This window comes from Oryctolagus cuniculus, chromosome 16, assembly GCF_964237555.1.
Source record: "Oryctolagus cuniculus chromosome 16, mOryCun1.1, whole genome shotgun sequence".
Taxonomy (NCBI): Eukaryota; Metazoa; Chordata; class Mammalia; order Lagomorpha; family Leporidae; genus Oryctolagus; species Oryctolagus cuniculus.
Genome location: NC_091447.1, coordinates 45,125,302 through 45,147,922, shown reverse-complemented (window position 1 = coordinate 45,147,922; position 22,621 = coordinate 45,125,302). Strand labels below are relative to the sequence as shown.

General features: G+C 41.6%; 1 protein-coding gene and 1 pseudogene across 6 annotated transcripts in view; one reads left to right on the top strand and one right to left on the bottom strand.

Moving 5' to 3' along the window:
- Window positions 1-13,705: 13,705 nt before the first annotated feature.
- Window positions 13,706-15,325, bottom strand: LOC100344994 (importin subunit alpha-1-like; annotated as a pseudogene).
- Window positions 15,326-21,537: 6,212 nt separating this feature from the next.
- The window catches only part of CDK14 (cyclin dependent kinase 14), a 742,587-nt gene continuing 741,503 nt past the window's right edge, over window positions 21,538-22,621 (top strand). For 4 of the 6 annotated variants that reach the window (XR_011382804.1, XM_070058416.1, XM_070058417.1 and 1 more), the window contains exon 1: window positions 21,541-21,833. Coding sequence is in view for 5 of the 6 variants with exons in the window: in XM_070058416.1 (XP_069914517.1) it covers window positions 21,683-21,833 (151 nt within the window). In the remaining variant the exon portion in view is untranslated. Of the gene's footprint in view, window positions 21,834-22,621 lie in introns of all 6 variants that reach the window. The other 2 variants (XM_070058419.1, XM_070058420.1) reach the window with 1 other exon arrangement.

Genomic DNA, 22,621 nt, shown 5'->3' with positions numbered 1-22,621 from the left:
CCTGTGGTCTTTTGCTGGAGGGCATTGACACATTCATGGATTCTGAAATTTGGTGTCCTGATTTGGCCTCCTGGCTCTACTACTTACCAGGGATATGACATTAGTCAGGTATTTAACCTGTACTTCAGTAACTTATTTGAAGAATGGAAATAATTCTAGCACTTTCCTCATTGAACTGTTATGAATATCAACATGTAAAGAGCTTAATATAGTGCCTTATAATAACAACTTATCAATAGTATTAGCTATATTTTTTATTGACAAAATGATATATACTGATCATGTATATGATATTTTGAAATATGTATATACTGTGGGATGGCTCAATAGAGCTAATTAATAAGTGTATTACTAAGCATACTTATCTGTTTTGTGGTGAGAACACTTAAAATCTATTCCCTTAATAATTTTATTTTTTTTTAAATCTTGGAAAGTAAAGCAGTTTTTTTTTTTATTAAGATTTATTTATTTATTTGAAAGGCAGAGTTACAGAGAGGCAGAGACAGAGAGAGAGGTCTTCCATCCACTAGTTCACTCCCCAGATGGCCTCAATGGCTGGAGCTACATCAGTCTGAAGCTAGAAGCCATGAGCTTCTTCTGGGTCTCCCACGTGGATGCAGGGGCCCAAGGACTTGGGCCATCCTCCACTGCTTTTCCAGGCCATAGCAGAGAGCTGGATTGGAAGAGGAGTACCTGGGACTCAAACCAGTGCCCATATGGGATGCCGGCACTGCAGGGGGTGGCTTTACCCACTACGCCACAGCACCGGCCCCAGCAATTTTCAAAATATGATACATTTTATTTACTAGAGTCATATTGTTATACAATAGAGCTTCTTAAAATTTTCTCAAATCTAACTGAAAGTTTATATCCTTTGTCCAGCACCTCCCAAACTCCTTACCCCAGACCCTGGCAACTACTATTATATTCTCTACTTTAAGGCTTTTGGATTCAACATGAGTGAGATCATACAGCATTTATCATTCCACGCTGGCTTGTTTCATTAGTAAGTCCTCCACGTTCATACATGTTGCCATAAATCACAGGATTTCCTTCCTTTTTAAGGCTGAACAACACTGCATTGTTTATGTGTGCCACATTTTCAATATTTGTTCTTCCTTTGATGACTACTTAGGCTGATTCCATATTTGGGCTATTGTGAATAGTGCTGCCAAGAACATGGGAGTACAGATATCTCTTTTAAAAAACATTAATTTTTATCTACTTGAAAGGCAGAACAACATAAAGAGAGACAGATATCTTCTATCCGTTAGTTCACTCCTCAATGCCCACAACAGCCAGGGCTAAGCCAGTCTGACTCCAGGAGTCTGGAACTCCATCCAGGTCTCCCACATGAGTGGCAGGGACCTGAGTGCTGAGCCATCATCTGCTGCCTCCCAGCAGCTGGATCAGAAATGGAGTAGCCAGAACTCAAACAGCCACTTATATAGGATGTGGGCAATCCAACCGGCAGCTTTACCCATTGTGCCATAAGGTCTGCCCCAGATTTCTCTTTGATAGATATCATTTCCTTTGGATCTAAGGTGGAGTTGCTTGATTAAAAAGATTCTAATCCATTCTCTATTTCCACACCTTCAGGAACGCCTAAGACCCCTATGTTGGATTGTTGGATAGTATCCCATAGATCTCCAATGTTGTTTTTGAGTTTTCTAATTTCTTCTTCTTCTTTTTTGGTCTGCATAATTTCCTGTGCTTTGTCTTCTAAGTTGGATATTCTTTCTTCTGCCTCACTGAGTCTGTCCTTCAGGCTTTCCACTACATTTTTTGTTTGTTCCATTAAATTCTTCATTTCTAACATTTTATTTTGATCTATCTTTAAAGTCTCAATATCATGAAAAAAATCTTCTTTCATGTCATGTACGAATTTCTTTAGCTCATGGATTTGCTTCTGATTACTTTTAAGTAAGCCTATGATCAATTTTTTGAATTCCATTTCAGGGATTTCTTCAATCTCTTCATTTTCACATTCTAGTTTTGAAGTCTTGTTGTGTTCCTTTGGGGGCAGTGTGTTGTCTTCCTTATTCTTGTTTCTTGAATTGCTGTGTTTATTTTTAGGCATTTGTGGAGATACTTGTTGGTTTATTTTTTTTTCCCTATTGCTCTTTCAGTGAATACCCAGAGGCATGTGCTGGGTGTGGCAAGGGAGCTCTGTTCAGTGTTCCAGGGTGAGGGGAGTGTCCAAGGTGACTCCCAAACTGGGCATAGTAAATCTCCTTTTTATTCTATTATTATTATTTTTTTAATCAGAGGGGAGGTTTGTTCAGCGCTGTTGGGATAGTCTCACACTTACCTCCTCTCTTCCGAGGAGACCAATGCCTGGTCGCTAGCCCCAGTGGGTATAAGATTCGTTCCCACTGCCACAGGAACCACAGCAAGGATCCGTGCAGTCCTCAGTGTGAGCGTGGATCCCACACAATGACCCTCACCTGGGAATCAGGGAGCCGCCCACAATGACTACCCAAAGACCCAGCCATACCTTGTGCCCTCCCGCGAAGCCAGTGTTTTCATAGTCCTGGCACTCAAGAGTTTCACAGTCACAAGCACCCAGCCCCCTGACAATTCTCCCAGCCAGACTCAGGTGACTCCGCTTGGCTGGTTGCTGGGCGCACAGACACAAGCTGCTGTAGCTGTTACGTATGTCCAAAATGGCGCCTGCCCACTCTTGGCTAATTGCAGGACACCAGTGGTAGGTGATTGTTGAGGGAGAAATGTGCTCCCTTTTTCCCTCTAGGTTGGCAGGTATTCAGTCCCCCATAGGGCTTCAAGCCAGACTCGCACCAGGCTCCTTCTGCAGCTTTAGTGGCGTGGGCTGCTGCAGTCTGGTTTCACCTTATTCTCCAAGGCTGCTGCTGAGGCTCTCGGCTGCTGGCGTCCTGAGTTGTGCACATCCACACCATCCACGTAGATTCGCAGTCTCTCTGATTTGCATGGAGTTTCCTAGTCCGTTTTCTCCCTAGCTCTTCCCTGAGATTGTACTCTTTCCACATTTTTTTTTAAAGTACCTTCCCCTAGACTAGAGCAGTGTCTTCCCTATTCCACCATCTTGGTGTCTCCTGTGTGTATGAGAATCTTATTATTATTTTTTATTTTTTTGACAGGCAGAGTAGACAGTGAGAGAGAGAGACAGAGAGAAAGGTCTTCCTTTTGCCGTTGGTTCACCCTCCAATGGCCGCTGCGGCTGGCGCACCGTGCTGATCCGAAGGCAGGAGCCAGGTGCTTCTCCTGGTCTCCCATGTGGGTGCAGGGCCCAAGTACTTGGGCCATCCTCCACTGCACTCCCAGGCCAGAGCAGAGAGCTGGACTGGAAGAGGGGCAAGGAGAACAGAATCCAGCACCCGGACCGGGGCTAGAACCCCGGGGGGCCTGTGCCGCAGGCGGAGGATTAGCCTATTGAGCCACGGCACCGGCCGAGAATCTTATTTTTTTAAATTCCATTCAGTCCCTCTGTCTTTTGATTGGAGAATTTAATCAGTTTACATTCACAATAGTTTATCAACAAGGAAAAACTTACTACTACTATTTTGTTAGTTGTTTTCTGATTTGTTTAGTGGGTTCTTTGTTCTTTACTTTTCCTCCTGCTATCTTTCATTGTGATTAGGAGATTTTCTCTAGTGGTATGCCTTGATTCCTTTCTGTGTGTGTGTGTGTGTGTATGTGAGAGAGAGAGAGAGAGAGAGAGAGAGAGAGAGAGAGAATGTATATTTACTATAATTTTTGCTCTCTGTTCACCATGAGGCTTACACAAACTATCTTCTATCAGGCTACTTCAAGCTGATAAAAACAACTTTGACCACATATACAAACTCTATCTTTTGAGCTCCCCTAACTTTTATGTTTTCCATGTCACAATGTACATCTTTTTATATTTGTATCCCTTTATAAATTATCATAGACATTATTTTTAAAATAGATTTACCTTTTAATCATCTCTTGTAAAAGCACTTTTGTACATGAATAGTTTTCCAAATTGATGTTTCTATAGTGGAGCTGAGCACTGGAGAGTCCTATTCTACCATCATTTTATAAATATTGGTTATTATTAGCTCAGTTATGGTATTATTTTCTTCATCCAAAGAACATACTTGGAGTTTGCATTTAGCCTAGCGATTCAGTTGCCTGCATCCCACTTTGAAGTACCTGGGTTCATTTCCTAGTTTGAGCTCCTGACCCCAGCTTCTCATCATTGCAGACTCTGGGAGACAACAGTGATGGCTCAAGCAACTGGGTTCCAGCCACCCACGTGGGAGACTTGGATTGCATTCCCAAATCCCAGCTTTTTCCCTGGCTTAGTGCTGGCTGTGACGGGCATTTGAAGGATAACCAGCAGAGGAGAGCTCTCGTGTTTCTGTGTTATCTCTCTGTTCCTCAAAAAAATAAAAATGCATTTTAAATAAACAACGTTAATTCTAGGCTTTTATTTGATTTTATTTTTAAAGAATGGTTCAACTATCCTTTATTTTGTTCTACCCATTCTTACAGTGTTATATCAATGAAAGAGCAGTGTATATATGTGCATGCCTGCATTTGAAGAGAGAATTAGAGAAAGTTCCAAGATTCACTAAACATTACATACCAAACATTTTGTTGGCATTGTTTATTTTTTGTAATGGACTAAAGTTAAAGAGACTGTTTCTGAAGACATTTTTGATGCCAGATGTGCATGTTTTCAGCAGAACTACAAACAATTCTGCTGAAAGAAGGAGCCATTTATCCATCCTCCTGAGGAATTCTAGCCTGAAATAAGTCTGAAGCAAGGATTTAGATTTAATTTTAAGTCCTCTGCTGAAGATATAACCTTCAATCTTTCCCCCGAAGAAATGTCTTTTAGAGCCTGCAAAACAAATTCAACTCACATGAGAATGTAAATCAAATTAGAATATAAAATCACATATGCTACTTATTGACTCTATAGAAGTTTGACAGCAGAGTTTAGGTTGTAACAAGCTTCAAGATATTGAGAAGGCCTTTCATTTCAAGGTCTGAAATAATTCAATGATTAGAAGTGCTCTTTAATAATTAAACATGCCATCTGTATAACTCAGAGTATGACCTTTCACCCAGGGTCTCTCAGGCTGTTCTAGAATTTCTGCAGTTGGCACATATGGTATCAGAAATCCATTGCTATTCTTCCTTTGAAATATTAGAGGGGTGGACTTAGAGCAGCTGTTTTTGTGCTGCCAGATTTCATTGAAATGTGGCTTTTAAAAGCCCCTGGCTTGTCATTTTGAGTTAGCTTACCTTAATCACAAATCTTACCATAATATAATTCAACTGATGCCTGAAACTCAATATCGCAGAACATTTGCTGAACAATGCACTTAGTAACAAGAAGCAATCAAAATGTACCTTCTCCATGGAAATATCCTTTTCATGTTATGTGTGCCCTCAAAAATGTCTATTATAGATGTTCTGTTTTCTGTAACATCAAAATATCAAGAGAACAATCTCCATTGTACTCTCATCCTGACAGTTGGGAATATACAAGGGATTATGGCACTTGGAGAACTATCTGCTTTAGGATTTAGATATTGATAGTACTACTAAGAAATTGATGTAACCCTATCAATAAACAAACTATAGTAATTGTACAGAGAGTGATGAGTACACTTATATGTTTGTCTTAAGTCTTATACCATTTCCACAGTTCACTGATTGACAGTTATAATAAATAGTTGGACAAAGGAATATTGGTCACCATAAACATAATTCTCTGTGTATTTGGATCAAGGAGGGAAGGACTCTGGCTGTAACAGTGTCCACCAATTAACCTGTAGTACTCTGGAGACTTTTTATGTACTTTCCTTCAATAGGTTGTTTATTTATGACAGTTCAACTGTTACACCACATTAGAATACCTTCAATGTTGACTTTAGTACTTGTTTCCCAAGATAAACTCAACTCTTCACTTCTATTTAAAGCTTTTGTGTGAACTTTGAAAGCCAGAAGGAAATATAAGTGAACTACTATTTTAAAAATATATTGCAGGTCTTATTTTTAAAACTCAAACTGTGGAGGAAACTCTCTTAGAGTTTGCTATTTGAATTTGTTTCTCCTATAAACTCACATGGAATTAGGAAAATTATCATTTGCTTTATTGATATATTTAGTATATTCATGTTTGCTATTTAATGTATTGAATTCCCAAGAGAATTAACTGGGCATTAAAATATAATGTAAAATAGGATATATTTGCCTTTTTTTCCCTCCAACAAGATTTTAAGTCATTCATTTATTCAAAAACATTTATTTTTGAGTTCTTTTTCTAATTGGTGCTAAAATAGTTACCACTATGAAATATTTAAGAATTTAGTCTTGGGTTAACATAGGGATCCAAATATGTAAAAGAAATATTCCTAATATAAGACTTGTGTGTGTGTGTATGGCTGGGTTGGGGGGGGTCAGTTTATTTGTGAAGGACTGTGTGCTGGTTTTTCACTAACCAACCCTCCAAATCCATTCCCCTTCCCTTTCTTCCCTCCCTGAATTTGAGTTTCCTTGCCTCTCTGGCTTTGGGAGGATAGATAGCAGGAGAAGAAAGCAATCGGGTATTTATTCTCCCACTCCCTCAGCCAAGCTATATTTTCTCTATCTTACTGCACAGCTTGTATTGGGCAGCCCTTCTGTTGTCTCCAGTTTCAGCCTCTCCACTTCCGGCTGTCTCTTCATTCAGTTCCAAGGCTAGTACTAGCTCCCCTTTGTTGTTGGTCCCTGAGTGACTCACCATCCTAAGTTATTGTTCCTCCTGCCACACCTCTGGATTTAGTCCTTTAATTGAATTCTCTTCAGTTAACCTAACAAAGAAATCCATAAGGCCAAGGAAAATAATACAGAGGCTTCTTTGCCTTCCAGATTTCAGCTCACATGGCACAGGTGTTTTGTGTAGCAGTTGAGATGCCACATGGGACACCCACTCCCTATATCAAGTGCCTGGATTTGAATCCTGGCTCTACTTCACATTCCAGTTTCCTGCCGGTGTGCACCCTGGGAGGAAGTAGGTGATGGCTTGAGTAATTGGATTCCTGCCACCCACGTGAAAGACCTGGATGTAGTTCCAGGCTCCTGGCATTGGTCTGACCCAGCCTTGGCTGCTGCAGGCATTTGGAAGGTGAAGTAGAGGATAGGAGTGCATTTGCTGTCTTGTTCCCTCTCTCTTTCTGTCTCTCTGCCTTTCAAATAAAGAAAATGAATGATTTTTTAAAAGGCATACCCCTTCACAAAAAATCATCATGCACTTCTACAGACCTGAACGAAGTTACTGTTGATGATCAACATGCCATTTCTGTTGCTACCAGCAGATGGCATCAGTAGTTATGCTCATTTAAGATCATGGATTGACTTTATCTTGTCTCTGTTGGCTATTTTTCTTTACATTTTATTAGATTAGATGAGTTTAATAGCATCTTTTTTCCAAAGAAACCTTTTATTTAAGGAGTACAAATGTCATAAGTACAACTTTAGGAACATAGTGATCCCCGCACCATACCCATCCTCCCACTCCCACTCCTACCCTACCTCCTCCTCCCTCTCCTATTCCTAGTCCCATTTTCCACCAAGACTCATTTTAAACTAACTTTATACACAGAAGACAACTCTGTACTAAGTAAAATATTTCAACAATTTACACATGCACACACACACAACTGTTTGAGAATAAGTTTTACAGTAAATTCTCATAATACAACTAATTTGAGAACAGAGGTCCTGCATGGGAATCAAGTGCACAGTGACTTCCTGTTTGCAAACCAACAACCAACACCCTTAGGTATGGCGTCAGTGACCACCTGAGGCTCTTGATATGAGCTGCCAAGGCTATGGAAGCCTTTTGAATCCACATCCTCCATCAATATTTAGATAAGGCCATGAGCAAAGTGGAAGTTCTCTCCTCCTTTCAGAGAAGAGTATATCCTTCTTTGATGGCCAGTTCTATCCACTGGGGTCTTTCTCACAGAGATCATTCATGTAGGACATTGTGTTTCTTTTGTTTGTTTGTTTTTGTTTTTTGTTTGGTTGTTTTCCCCGCAGTGTTCTGGCTTTCCATGTCCAAAATGCTCTCATGGGCTTTTAAGCCAGACCAGGATGCCTTAATGGCTGATTCTGAGGTAAGAGTGCTGTTTAGGGTGTTTGTCATGCTGTGTGGACTACTTCCCATTTTGGAACATTCTCTTCTTTTTAATTCTATCTATTATTATTACCAGGCACTTGATCTTATTTATATGATTCTCTAACACTTAATCTTATCTATACGATCACTTTAACACTTAATGTGATCACTTTAACATGATGACATTTTTATCACCCAGCTTAATGGCATTTGGGGTCCCATGGCAAGTTTTTTTTTAAGATTTAATTATTTATTTGAAAGTCAGAGTTTCACAGAGAAAGAAGGAAAGGCAGAGAGAGAGAGAGGTCTTCCATCTGCTGATTCACTCTCCAATTGGCTGTAATGGCCGGAGCTGTGCTGATCCGAAGCCAAGAGCCAAGAGTTTCTTTCAGGTCTCCCACATGGGTTCAGGGGCCCAAGGACTTGGGCCACCTTCTACTGCTTTCCCAGGCCATAGCAGAGAGTTGGACTGAAAGTGGAACAGCCGGGACTCTAACTGGCACCCTTATGGGATGCCGGCACTGAAGACAGCGGCTTTACCTGCTATGCCCATGGAAAGTTTTGTGGGTTTTTTTTTTGTGTTTTTTTGTGTTTTTTTTTTGTGTTTTTTTTTTTTGTTTTTTTGTTTTTTTTTTTTTTTTTTTTGACAGGCAGAGTGGACAGTGAGAGAGACAGAGAGAAAGGTCTTCCTTTTGCCGTTGCTTCATCCTCCAATGGCCGCTGCAGCCAGTGCGCTGAAGCCGGCACACCGTGCTGATCCGAAGGCAGGAGCCAGGTGCTTCTCCTGGTCTCCCATGGGGTGCAGGGCCCAAGCACTTGGGCCATCCTCCACTGTACTCCCGGGCCATAGCAGAGAGTTGTCCTGGAAGGGGGGCAACCGGGACAGAATCCGGTGCCCTGACCGGGACTAGAACCCGGTGTGCCGGCGCCGCAAGGCGGAGGATTAGCCTATTGAGCCACGGTGCTGGCCCCCATGGCAAGTTTTTAAACTATACCCTTAGAAGTAAGTCCATAGGAATGCATACAGAACTATACAGCTTTACAGTTAAAAACTTCCTCCTCCCTTTCTTCCCATTCTTATTTTTTGCTGAGCTCTATTTTCAATTGACTTTATATACACATGCTTAACTCTATGTTAAGTAAGGAGTTCAACAAATAATATTAAGAAGAAAATAAAACACTGTTCCTTGACAATCAAGACAAGGGATATTCAAGTCATTGTTCAGTGTCAATTTCACTTCTATAGATTTCCTTTTAGGTGCTCTATTAGTTATTACAGATCAGGGAGAACATATGGTATTTGTCCCTTTGGGACTGGATTATTTCACTAAGTATGATGTTTTCCAGATTTGCCCATTTTGTTGAAATGACCAGATTTCTTTTTTTTTCTTTTTTACCACTGTGTGTAGTATTCCATAGAGTACATATCCCATAATTTCTTTATCTAGTCTTCAGTTGACAAGCATTTAGGTTAATTCTTTTTTTTTTTTTTTTTTTTTTTTTTTTTTTTTTTTTTTTGACAGGCAGAGTGGACAGTGAGAGAGAGAGACAGAGAGAAAGGTCTTCCTTTGCCGTTGGTTCACCCTCCAATGGCCGCCACGGCCGGCGCGCTGCAGCCGGCGCACCGCGCTGATCCGATGGCAGGAGCCAGGAGCCAGGTGCTTTTCCTGGTCTCCCATGGGGTGCAGGGCCCAAGCACCTGGGCCATCCTCCACTGCACTCCCTGGCCACAGCAGAGAGCTGGCCTGGAAGAGGGGCAACCGGGACAGAATCCGGCGCCCCGACCGGGACTAGAACCCGGTGTGCCGGCGCCGCTAGGCGGAGGATTAGCCTAGTGAGCCGCGGCGCCGGCCGCATTTAGGTTAATTCTATGTCTTAACTTGAGCTGCAATAAACATGGAAGTACAGATAACTCTTTTATTTGCTGATTTCCATTCCCTTGGGTAAATTCCCAGGAGTGGGATGGCTGGGTCAATGGTAGGGCTATATTCAGATTTCTGAAGTATCTCCATACTATCTTCCATAGTGGAATTACCAGTTCATGTTCTCACCAGTGGTGGATTAGGGTACCTTTTCCCCACATCCTCACCAGCATTTGTTTGTTGATTTCTGTATTAAAACCATTCTAACTCGGGTGAGGTGAAACCTCACTGTGGTTTTGATTTGTATTTCCATGACAGCTAGTGATCCTGAACATTTTTTCATGTGTCTGTTGGCCATTTGAATTTCCTCTTTTGAAAAATGTCTCTTTACGCCGGCGCCGTGGCTCAATAGGCTAATCCTCCACCTTGCGGCGCCGGCACACCGGGTTCTAGTCCCGGTTGGGGTGCCGGATTCTGTCCCGGTTGCCCCTCTTCCAGGCCAGCTCTCTGCTATGGCCAGGGAGTGCAGTGGAGGATGGCCCAGGTGCTTGGGCCCTGCACCCCATGGGAGACCAGGAAAAGCACCTGGATCCTGGCTCCTGCCATCAGATCAGCGCGGTGCGCCGGCTGCAGCGGCGGCCATTGGAGGGTGAACCAACGGCAAAGGAAGACCTTTCTCTCTCTGTCTCTCTCTCTCACTGTCCACTCTGCCTGTCAAAAATAAAATAAATCCAAAAAAAAAAAAAGAAAAAGAAAAATGTCTCTTTAAGTGCTTTGTCCATTTCTTAACAGGGTTGTTTTGTTGTTGTGGAGTTTTTGATTTCTTTATAGATTCTTGTTATTAATCCTTTATTGGTTGCATAGTTTGTAAATAATTTCTCCCATTCTGTTGGTTGCCTCTTCACTTTCATGATTGTTTCTTTTGCTGTACAGAAGCTTCTGAATTGGATATGATCCAGTTTGTTGACTTTGGCTTTGATTGCCTGTGCCTCTGGGTCTTTTCCGAGAACTCTGCCTTGCCAATGTTTTGCAGGGTTCCCCATTGTTCTCTAACAATTTGATGGTATCATGTCATAGATTTAGGCCTTTAATCCATTTTGAATGAATTTGTGTATAAGGTGTAAAGTAGGGATCCTGCTTCATACTTCCACATGTAGAAATCCAGTTTTCCCAGCACCATCTGTTGAAGAAAGTATCCTTGCTCCATGGATTAGTTCTAGCTCCTTGGTCAAATATAAGTTGGTTGTAGATGCTTGGATTGATTTCTGGTATTTCTATTCTGTTCTATTTGTCTATTCATCTGTTTTTGTACCAGTACCAGGCTGTTTTCATTATAGCTGCCTTGTAGTATGTCTTGAAATCTGATATTGTGATGCCTCCAGCTTTGTTTTATTATATAATATTGCTTTAGCTATTTGAGGTCTCCTGTGTTTCCTTATGAATTTCAGCATCATTTTTTTCTAGAAAGTCTTTCGTATTTTGATTGGTATCATATTGAACCTGTAAATTGCTTTCAGAAGAATGGACATTTTGATAATATGGATTCTTCTAATCCATGGACATGGAAGATTTTTACCATTTTTGTATCTTCTTCTATTTCTTTCTTTAATGTTTTGTAACTCTCATTGTAGAGATCTTTGACATCCTTGGTTAAATTTATTCCAAGGTATTTGATTTTTTTGTAGTTATTGTGAATGGAATTGATCTTAGAAGTTCTTTCTCACTGGCGTCGCAGCTCACTAGGCTAATCCTCCACCTGCAGTGCTGGCACCCCAGGTTCTAGTCCCGGTTGAGGCGCCAGATTCTGTCCCGGTTGCTCCTTTTCCAGGCCAGCTCTCTGCTGTGGCCTGGGAAGGCAGTGGAGGAATGCCCACGTGCTTGGGCCCTGCACCTGCATGGGAGACCAGGAGGAAGCACCTGGCTTTTGGCTTTGGATTGGTGCAGCGCGCTGGCTGTAGCGGCCACTTGGGGGTAAACCAATGGAAGGAAGACCTTTCTCTCTGTCTCTCTCTCACTGTCTAACTTTGCCTGTCAAAAAAACAAAACAACAAAAAAAAAGAAGTTCTTTCTCAGCCATGGCATTGTCTGTGTATACAAAGGCTGTTGATTTTTGTGTATTGATTTTATATCTTGCTACATTACCAAACTCTTCTATGAGTTCCAATAGTCTCTTGGTGGAATCTTTTGGATCCCGAATATATAGAATCATGTCATCTGCAAATATAGTTTGACTTCCTCCTTCCTAATTTGTATAGCTTTTATTTCTTTTTCTTGCCCAATGGCTCTGGCTCAAACTTCCAGCTCTAAATTGAATAGCAATGGTGAGAGTGGGCATCCTTGTCTGGTTCTGGATCTCAGTGGGAATGCTTCCAACTTTTCCCCATTCAGTAGGTTGCTGGTCATGGGTTTGTTATAAATTGCCTTGATTGTTTTGAGGAATGTTCCTTTTATTCCCTATTTGCTTAGAGTTTTCATCATGAAAAGGTGTTGCATTTTATCAAATGCTTTCTCTGCATCTATTGAGGCAATCTTATGGTTTTTGTTTTCATTTTGATAATGTAATGTATTACATTGATTGATTTGTGAATGTTGAACCATCCCTGCATACCAGGGATAATCCCACTTGGTCTGGGAGTATAATATTTCTGATGTGTTGCTGGATTTAATTGGCTAGAATTTTGTTGAGGATTTTTGCATCTATATTCATCAGGGAAATTGGTCTGTAGTTTTCTTTCTCTGTTGCATCTCTTTTGAGTTTAGGAATTAAGGAGATACTGGTTTCATAGAAAGAATTTTGGAGGATTCCCTTTCTTTCAATTGTTTTGAATAATTTGAGAAGAATTGGAGTTAGTTCTTTAAATGTCTGGTAGAATTCAGCAGTGAAGCCATCTGGTCATGGGCTTTTCTTTATTGGGAGGGTCTTTATTACTCATTCAATTTCCATCTTGGTAATGGGTCTGTTTAAGTTTTCTGTGTCTTCATGGCTCAATTTAGGTACGTTGTATGTGTCTAGGAATCTATCCATTTCTTCTAGGTTTCCCAGTTTGTTGGCATACAGTTCTTTATAGTAATTTCTGATGATTCTTTTTATTTCTGTTGTTTCTGTTGTTACATTTCATTTTTCATCTCTAATTTTTTGATTTGGGTCTTCTCTCTCCTTTTTTGGTTAGTTGGGCCAATAGTGTGTCAAGGCCAACAGTCTGTCAATTTTGTTTATTTTTTCAAAAAGCTAGCTCTTCATTTTGGTCATCTGTTGTATTTTTTGGTTTCAATTTTGTTGATTTCTTCTCTGATTTTAATTATTTCTCTTCTCCTACTAGTCTGGGTTAGGTTTGCTGTTGTTTTTCTAGATCCTTGAGTTGCACTGACAGCTCACTTTTGGTGCTTTTCCAATTTTCTTGATGTAGGCACCTATTGCTATAAACTTTCTTCTTAACACTGCTTTTGCTGTATCCTGTAAGTTTTTTTTTTAAAGAAAGGGGTGGAATTTAATCTTTATTTACAGGACACTGTAAGAGATGGAATTCCACAGAAGTAATAAACCCATTCAGAGGACAAGCTTCATACAGTATGTACAGTTTGGAACTGTTCAAGTATAGTTTTGTTGTATAAGTGCTACAATAACAAACCACATTTAAAAAGAGGTCTTAGTAGAGAAACAGTAAGACAACTTCTACCACACATAGTACACAACAAAACAACTCATGCCTCAGCAGTGTGATTAAAAGTTAAAAGCCCCTGCCCCATCCTGTACTTGGAAGGTGTAACCTTCAGAGATGGTTTCTGGCACAACATTTTGATCTTTCTCTTCCTCTATAGAGAAGTACTTCTCAATCAAGTTTAATGAAGCCCTATTCACAGATTCATTTTCACAGTTTTGAAGAGCTTCAATTTTGTTCAAGCCTCCACATTCTTCAATCATTATACTAAGTTTCTCAGTTTCACTTAATTTCTCAGCAGCCTGGAAGATATTTGAAATGACATCCAGAATAACCAGAATAATTTTGGTATCTTTTGCAGTCAAGAGGTTCATCAATGGTTCTATTATACCACAATGAACAAAGTATACAGTCTGTTCATCTGTTCCACCACTTGTATAGTTGGTTACAGCCCATACTTCTTCTTTTTGTGTCTTAAAGTCTGCCTTAGAGAGAACACCAACAAAGAATGGGACCAATCTGTGATTCACAACTTGCTGTATCTGGTCCTGACGTCCAGTTGTGATGTTTGACATTGTCCATGTAGCCTCCTTCTGAATGTTAGTTTTGAGGTAGTCAGCAGGCTGGGAAAGATCGCAAGTGCTCCTGCATCTATCACAACCTAAGTCTGTTCATCTGTCCCTGTGACAATATTCCCTATGGCACCTTAGTGCAGGAGTCACAATTGGCAATTCATTAACTCCTAGAAACGTCACGAGTTGGGGCACACCTCCTGTCTTCACAACCATTGCAATTTGTTCATTTGGACAAATGTGAGATAGGAAATTGCCCAGCAGGTATCTGCTAACACTTCCGGATCATCGTGATGCAGGAGATGAACTAAAGTAGGAAGAATCTGCTCAATGGCATCTAATAGGGGTGCAGGATTCTTGTTGACACAAAGGTTTGAAAGTGTCCGTGTAAGATTACATAAGTAACTGCATGCCAAAGATGATATCAGGAATAGCAAGAAGAGCCAACAGTGAGTCAGTTGCACCATGTTTGATAATCAAATCTTGGAAAACTGAACCATCACCTGCAATGTTTCCTAGAGCCCATACAGCTTGTTCACTGATGTGAACATGGGGAGATGCCAACAGAGAAATGAATGCTGGGATAGCATCTCCATCCACCTCGGCCTTAGTTTGTTCTGAGGTCCCAGAGGCAATGTTAATGAGCACCCAAGCTGATTCAAACTGAATAAGGCTACAGTTTTGCCTAAGGCTACAATGGGGCTACAATCAGTTCTGCCCAAAAAGGACACAAATTTTGGAAACAAACCAGCCTGGATTATGTTGTCTACAGGGGGCTGTTTTTCCCTGGAAAGCAGTTTCCTAGCAGCTTGAGTAGCTTGGAGCTGGCTTTCCAAATTGTTGCTGGTTATGCCTTTGACAGTGTCATCAACAGACCAATGTACAGTGCCCTGACTGTGTGGTTTTCCTGCAGTGGAGAAGTTGCATCATTGGGAAAGGAGCTCACGTTTCTCCTTTTCTGCATCTGGTCATCCTTCTTAGCTTTCCTTAGCTCCACATTAACTTCTATTTGGCGCCGTCTCATTTCTGTACTGTCTTTTCCCTTGTTCTTGAATCTGTTGAGACGGGCAGCTGGTGGATTAGCATTCTCATTGGTGGACATGGTTATGAGACAAAAAGAATAAGCTGAACAGCCCGTGTAGGCTTCCCCAGGAGTTAGTGAGTGCCATAGACTGTGAGTTGGCGGCCCTGATGTCCACCACAGATCAGCTCTGAGATGGTGTGCTGTATCCCATAAGTTTTGATATGTTGTATTGTCATCTTCATTTTTTTTCCAGAAAATTTTTTATTTCTTCTATGCCCAACTGTTCATTCAGGATTATGTTGTTCTGTCTCCATGTGTTTGCATATGTTCTAGACATCCTTGATTCCTAGCTTCCTTCCATTGTGGACAGAGAAGATGCATGATATGATTTCGAGTTTTTTAATTTGCTGAGATTTGCTTTATGGCCTAATTGTGGTCAATCTTAGAGAAAGTTCTATGCACTGGTGAGGGGAATGTGTATTCTGCAATTGTAGGATGAAAAGTTTTGTAGATATCTGTTAGGTTCATTTGGGTTATAGTGTCAATTAACTGTGCTGTTTCCTCACTGATTTTCTGTCCGGTTGATCTGTCCATTGCTGAAAGTGAGGTTTTGAAGTCCCCTTTTATGATTGTATTTGAGTTTATGTCTCCCTTTAGATCCATTAACATTTATTTTAAATACCCATGTGCCCTGTAATTAGGTGCATATACATTTATAATAGTTATATCTTCCTGTTGAATTGATCCCTTAATCATTACATAGTGCCCTTCTTTGTCTCTTTTGACATTTTTTTGTGTTAAAGTCGATTTTGTCTGATACTTGAATGGCTACATCAGCTCTTTGTGTGTGTGTGTGTGTGTGTGTGTTGGCGTGGAATATCTTTTTCTATCCTTTCACTTTCAGTCTGTGTGCATCTTGGTGAGATGTGTTTCTTGTAGACACCAAACAGATGGGTTTTGTTTTTTAATCCATTCAGCCAGTCTACATCTTTTAACTGGAGAGTTGAGGCCATTTATATTCAAGTTTACAATTGATATGTAATGACTTTGCCCTGCCATTTTTCCATAAATATTCCACTTTTTTACTTTGGATTTTCTTTGTACTTTTACTGGGAGATTTTCTTCCTTTACCTGCTTTTGTAGTGATGACCATGTTTCAGTGTTTCTGTGTGCAGCACATTCTTAAGCATTTACTAGAAGGCTAGACAGGTGGTGACAAATTCTTTCAATTTCTGTTTGTCATGGAAGGTCTTTATTTCACCATCATTCATAAATGCAAGCCTTTCAGGATATAGTATTCTGGGTTGGCGGTTCTTTTGTCTTAAGACTTGGAATTTATCTCACCATTCTCTCCTAGCCTTTAGGGTTTCTGATGAGTAGCAAGCTATGAGTCTAATTGGAGATCCTCTGAAAATAATCTGGCATTTCTCTCTTGCACTTTATAGAATCTTTTCTTTATGTTTTACTGTGATGAGTTTGATTATAATGTGTCATGGTGAAGATCTTTTCTGGTCATGTCTATTAGGAGTTCTATGTGCTTCCTGTACTTGGATGTCCCTTTCTTTCTCCAAATTAGGGAAATTTTCTGTTATATTTCACTAAAAAGGCCTTCCAATTCATTCTCTCTTTCCACACCTTCAGAAACTCCTAGAACCTGTATGTTGGGTAGTTTTATAGTGTCCTTAGATTACTAACAATGTTTTTGTTTTGTTTTGTATTTTTTTTAGACAGGCAGAGTGGACAGTGAGAGAGAGAGACAGAGAGATAGGTCTTCCTTTACCGTTGTTTCACCCTCCAATGGCCATTGCAGCTGGCGGACTGCGGCCGGCATACTGTGCTGATGCGAAACCAGGAGCCAGGTGCTTCTCCTGGTCTCCCATGCGGGTGCAGGGCCCAAGGATCCTCCACTGCACTCCCGGGCCACAGCAGAGAGCTGGACTGGAAGAGGGGCAACCAGGACAGAATCCAGTGACCCAACTGGGACTAGAACCCGGTGTGCTGGCACCACAGGCAGAGGATTAGCCTATTGAGCCACGGCACCAGTCAAGATTGCTAAGTGTTTTTTAGCTTTCTAATTTCTTCTTGTTGTGTATGGTCTGACTGTATAATTTCCTGTACTTTGTCTTCTAAGTTGGATATTCTTTATTCTGTTTTACTGATTCTGTTGTTAAGGCTTTCCACTGCATTTTTCTTTGTTCTGTAAATTCCTCATTTCTAAGATTTCATTTTGATGTCTCTTTAAGATATTAATTTCATGGGAGAAATTTTCTTTCATGTCATATATGGATTTTATTAGTTCATGCATTTGCTTCTGATTACTTCTAAGTAATCCTATGATCAATTTTTTAAATTCTATTTCTGGCACTTCTTCAATCTCATTATCTTCACAATTTAGGATTGAAGTGTTGTGTTATTTTTGGGGTGTCATGTTGTCTTCCTTATTCTTGTTTCTTGAATTGGTGCATTTGTTATTTGGCATTTGTGGAGATACTTGTTGGTTTCTTCTTTGATTTTTCGCTGTGGTGGCTTTTATCTTTGGAGTATGCCTCTGCAGATTAGTGGAATGTCTGCTTTCAATGAATACCTAGAGGTGTGTGGTGGATATGACAGGGAGCTCTGTTCAGTTCTCCAGGGTGAAGGGTGTGCCTGAGGTGACACCTAGGTTCGGCTTGGTAAATCTCCTCTTTTTTTTTTTTTATTTTATCAGAGGGGAGGTTTGTTTTTGTCTGTTGGTCTAGACTCAGCAGAGCTCCTCTCCTCAAAGGAGATCAGTGCCTGGGCACTAGCCCCAGTCGGTATATTATTCATCTGTCCTGCCACAAGGACCACACAAAGGATCTGTGCAGCCCTCAGTATAAGCTCAGGTTCCCTAGCAATGTCCCTCACCAGGTAACCAGGGAGCCCTGGTCTTGTGGAGCCTCCCACAGTGACTGTTCAAAGTCCCAGCCACACCCTGAGTCCTCCCACACAGCCTCAAAGTTTTCACAGTTTTGGCACACAAGCCTCCCACATTCATGAGCACCCAGACTCCTGTATGTTCTCCCCACCAGACTCAGGAGTCTCTGCTTGGCCTGTTGCTGGGCGTGGACATGGGCTGGTGCAGCTGTTACGTATGTCCATATGGTGCCTGCTCTCTATCAGCTTGTTACAGGACCCCATTGCAGGATGATCAAGGAGAGAGAAACATGTCCCTCCCCTCTTTGCTTTTTCTCCTCTAGTTTGGCAGGTACACTGTCCCCCATGGGGCACCAAGCTGGATTCCCTCTAGGCTCTTCCTGTAGCTTTTTCGCCAGTGGCTTGGGGTGCTGCAGTCTGGTCTCACCTCACTCTCCAACACTGGTGCAGAGGCTCTTGGCTGCTGGGGTCCTGAGTTGTGTGCCTCCACGCCCTCCATGTAAGTCCACTGTGTCCCTCCAATTTTGTAGAATTTCCTCTGCTATGATCTCCCTAACTCTTCCTTGAGACTGCACTCTCTTCTTTCTTACATTATTTATTATTTTACAAACATTAACCATATATAATAAGTGAAAAAGCAGTGAATGTGTTAAAAACTACTTTAATAGGCATACATTTGGATATGATAAGGCAAGAAGAATAGGATTATTTGAAAAAATGGAAAAGTAGAATAGGAATTTTCAATGGTCCCTAAAGTTGTCAGGCTAGGTCTCATAGAGAAGATACCATTTTTTTTTCCACAGGCAGAGTTAGACAGTGAGAGAGAGAGAGAGAGAGAGAAAGGTCTTCCTTCCGTTGGTTCACCCCCCAAATGGTCGCTAAGGCCGGCGCCTTGCAGCTGGCACACTACACTGATCCGAAGCCAGGAGCCAGGTGCTTCTTCCTGGTCTCCCATGCGGGTGCAGGGCCCAAGCACTTGGGCCATCCTCCACTGCACTCCCAGGCCACAGCAGAGAGCTGGACTGGAAGGGGAGCAACTGGGACAGAATCCGGCGCCCCAACCGGGACCAGAACCCAGGGTGCCAGCGCTGCAGGTGGAGATCTAGCCTAGTGAGCCACAGCGCCGGCCTCAAAGCTTTATCTTAACTCCTATTTTCTCAGAACAATGTCAGCAGCATTTATGCTCATTTAGATCCTTCCTGAATCACTTGCTAAAATGAGATAAGAAGTGTGAGAGGTGTACTGGAGAAAAGGTTGGAAAGATAAAGGGGAGGGGCCACTGAAGGTGAAGAGAACCTTCAAACAGCAATGCAAGATTGACAGCTCAGAGGAGAGAGAGGAAGGAGGGAGAGTTTGGTTGGTAAAGTTTCAGAGTTCTAAGTAACTTTCAACCAGATTAATGGGAAGTCCTCAAACCAAAATCTCCCATGGGAAACATCTCGTATTAGTATCCCTGCCATGTTTTGTCTTGACTGAGGATAGATAGGAAGCTTTTTCTTGGCATGAATATTATGGAGAAATCTGAGGGATAGCAGCTGAGGCCATCAGTCAGTTTTGTTTTGATACGGGCATTTTCATGGCCATACTCTGTAAGTCTCAAGACAGCTTTTAACAGCTGGGGTAGACTAAATCCTTCCAAGTTTGAATTTAGAAGAACACAGACATCTTTGTCCCAGAATTCATAGCATAAGCCCCAAGACTGATTTGTTTGGATTGCTTTAAGTCATGTGCCCACCCCTGACCCAATTGTAGGGCCTTGGGAGATTCCATGCTCTGATTTGCTTGACCTCCTACTACATTTACAGGGTAGGAGTTGGAACCCCACCCATATTATGACAACTAAGAGGTAGTGAAGGGCATATTCCCAATTAAAATAGGCACATACAGAATGCATATTTTAAAAATGTTAATAGCTGTTGCCAGGTTAATTTCCAAAGATGCTGTTAGCAATTCACATATCCACCAAAAGGTGTAAAGGTACCTTCCCCCCATGTCTTCATCAGAAATATGTGTTAGCTTTCTTTTTAAAAGGTAGTCTACCTGGTAGATACAAAGTGATAGCTCATTTTTACTTTAATTTGTAATTTCCTGGTACTGACATTTTAAAAAACTTTTTTCCCCACATATCCATGCCTACTTGGATATGTTTTCCTATGGGTGAACACTTGACATCTTTTCATGTTGTTTTTCATTCAGGATACTTTCCATATTATAGCTAATAATGTTCTGCTTGTTCTCTGACAAGGAAAAAAGCAACATAGGACTCTGCACATATCTTCCCTTTCCCTGTGTTTATTTTCAGTACTACATCTGTAGTTCTTAAGGTGCTTTCTAGATCAGTATGCCAGGAATACATGAGACAATTCCATCATTGATTATTGAAAAAACCAAAACAAGATAGACTCTGGTTGAACACAAGTTTTCACCCCCTCCCCACCTATACATTGGAGCAATAGTGCTCAAATTTCATTCATTTTAAAACTGCTTTCCCAATTTTGGACCTATCTTTTAAATTGTGCACTGCTAATTTTATTTCTGAAAATTGATTTTAATATAAGTATTTCAAAAGAAAGTTTGCATTATTGCCATACTGTTTTTCTAATGCATATGAAAATAAATTCATGAGATATTTTTCTAATATGTAGTAAAATAAATACTCATCTGCATGCCACCTAAAACATACCACAACACAATGGAGCAGCCAAGAGGATCACCAGACTAGGCAAAGACAGCATCAAGTCTTTACAGAGCTGTGAGTATGTGTGTGTGTGTGTTTTGACAGGCAGAGTAGACAGAGAGAGAGAGAGACAGAGAGAAAGGTCTTCCTTTTGCTGTTGGTTCACCCTCCAATGGCCACCGCGGCCGGCGTACCACGCTGATCCGAAGCCAGGAACCAGGTGCCTCTCCTGGTCTCCCATGCGGGTGCAGGGCCCAAGGACCTGGGCTATCCTCCACTGCACTCCCGGGCCACAGCAGAGAGCTGGACTGGAAGAGGAGCAACCGGGACAGGATCCGGCACCCCAACCGGGACTAGAACCCTGTGTGCCAGTGCCGAAGGTGGAGGATTAGCCTATTGAGCCGCGGCGCCAGCCAAGAGCTGTGAGTTTCACAACCTTTCTCCTCATCCATAGGCTCATTTTTATCTAAGGAACAATAGAACAAAGGGCTGCAACTGCTTACATGCAATCTAGTGGAAATTAGACTCCAGGCTTTCCTCCAAAAACAACAGTGTGGCAGGGAATAGGTATGGGCTTTGGAGGGAAGTACATAGACCTTGATTAAGTCCAGTGGACTAACAGTATGTAGTGCTCAGGGCCCAGGAAAGCCCAGTGCAGACCAGGATTGCTTTACAAACATTCTACATTCTGGCCAGAACATTAGGGGTTCTAAGGTTCTACTAATTATGCTGGAGTCCAGGGCTTAGAAGGGGCTGTCTTAGGATCCAGGGCTGCAATGGGTTATGGTCCCTGAGTGGGGTCCTCCGGTCCAACCCAGTATCCGGTGCCTGTCACGTTCTCCCTGGCCGGGGTGACCAGGCCTGAGGGACAATGTGCTGGTTGCGGGCATGGGGCCAGATTTTCCTGCCAGTTTTTCTCTCCCTTTTTCTCATCCAACTTCTTATCAACTTCTCTGATAAGGGTTTTTTCCACTTCCACAGTCACAAGAACTGGAAGGAGAAACATCATTCAGGTGAAGATGGTGAGTAATCTGGCCTCTGATGCCCCACACCCGCTGTTGTCATTGTCTGGCCTTTGGTTGTACTATCCTGACATGCTGAAATTTTAATCTTAAATTGCTCATCTGAAGTAGGAAAAGTGAATTAAGACAGTTTTAAATTGTTTTCCCCCTTCCTTTTTGCATGACTTATGGGTGTGTGCCATTGAGTTTATCCTAATTAGGACCCTATCCAATTGCCATAGCTCCTGTTGCTTAGTGTTTTAAGGTCTTAGTTCATAAATTGCTTATTCTGATATTTTCTTGGTTGCTAAATACTTCAGTTTGAGGTTTCCCTTGGATACTGCCCCTAACTAAACAAATTTTGAAATGGAGTCAGTATTGCAGTACAGTGGGTTAAGCCACAATCTGCAATGCCAGCATCCCACATGAGCCCTGATTCAAATTCCATGGCTCCACTTCTGATCCAGCTCACTCTAATGTGCCTGGAGAAGCAGCAGAGGATGGCCCATGTGATTGCTCCCCTGCCACCCCTGTGGGAGACTTGGATGGAGTTCTTTGCTTCTAGATTCAGCCTGGCCCAGTTGTGACCATTGTAGACATTTGAGGAGTGAACCAGGGGACAGAAGATCTTTTTCTCCCACTTCCCCTTCTTCTCCCTTTCTTTCTCTCTGTAACTCTGCCTTTCAAATAAGTAAATAAGTCTTTTTAAAAAGAAATTTTGAGAACGGGCCATCAAAGAAGGAGGTACCGTTCTTTGAAGGGAGGGAAGAACTTCCACTTTGACTATGGCCTTGTTTAAATTAGATCAG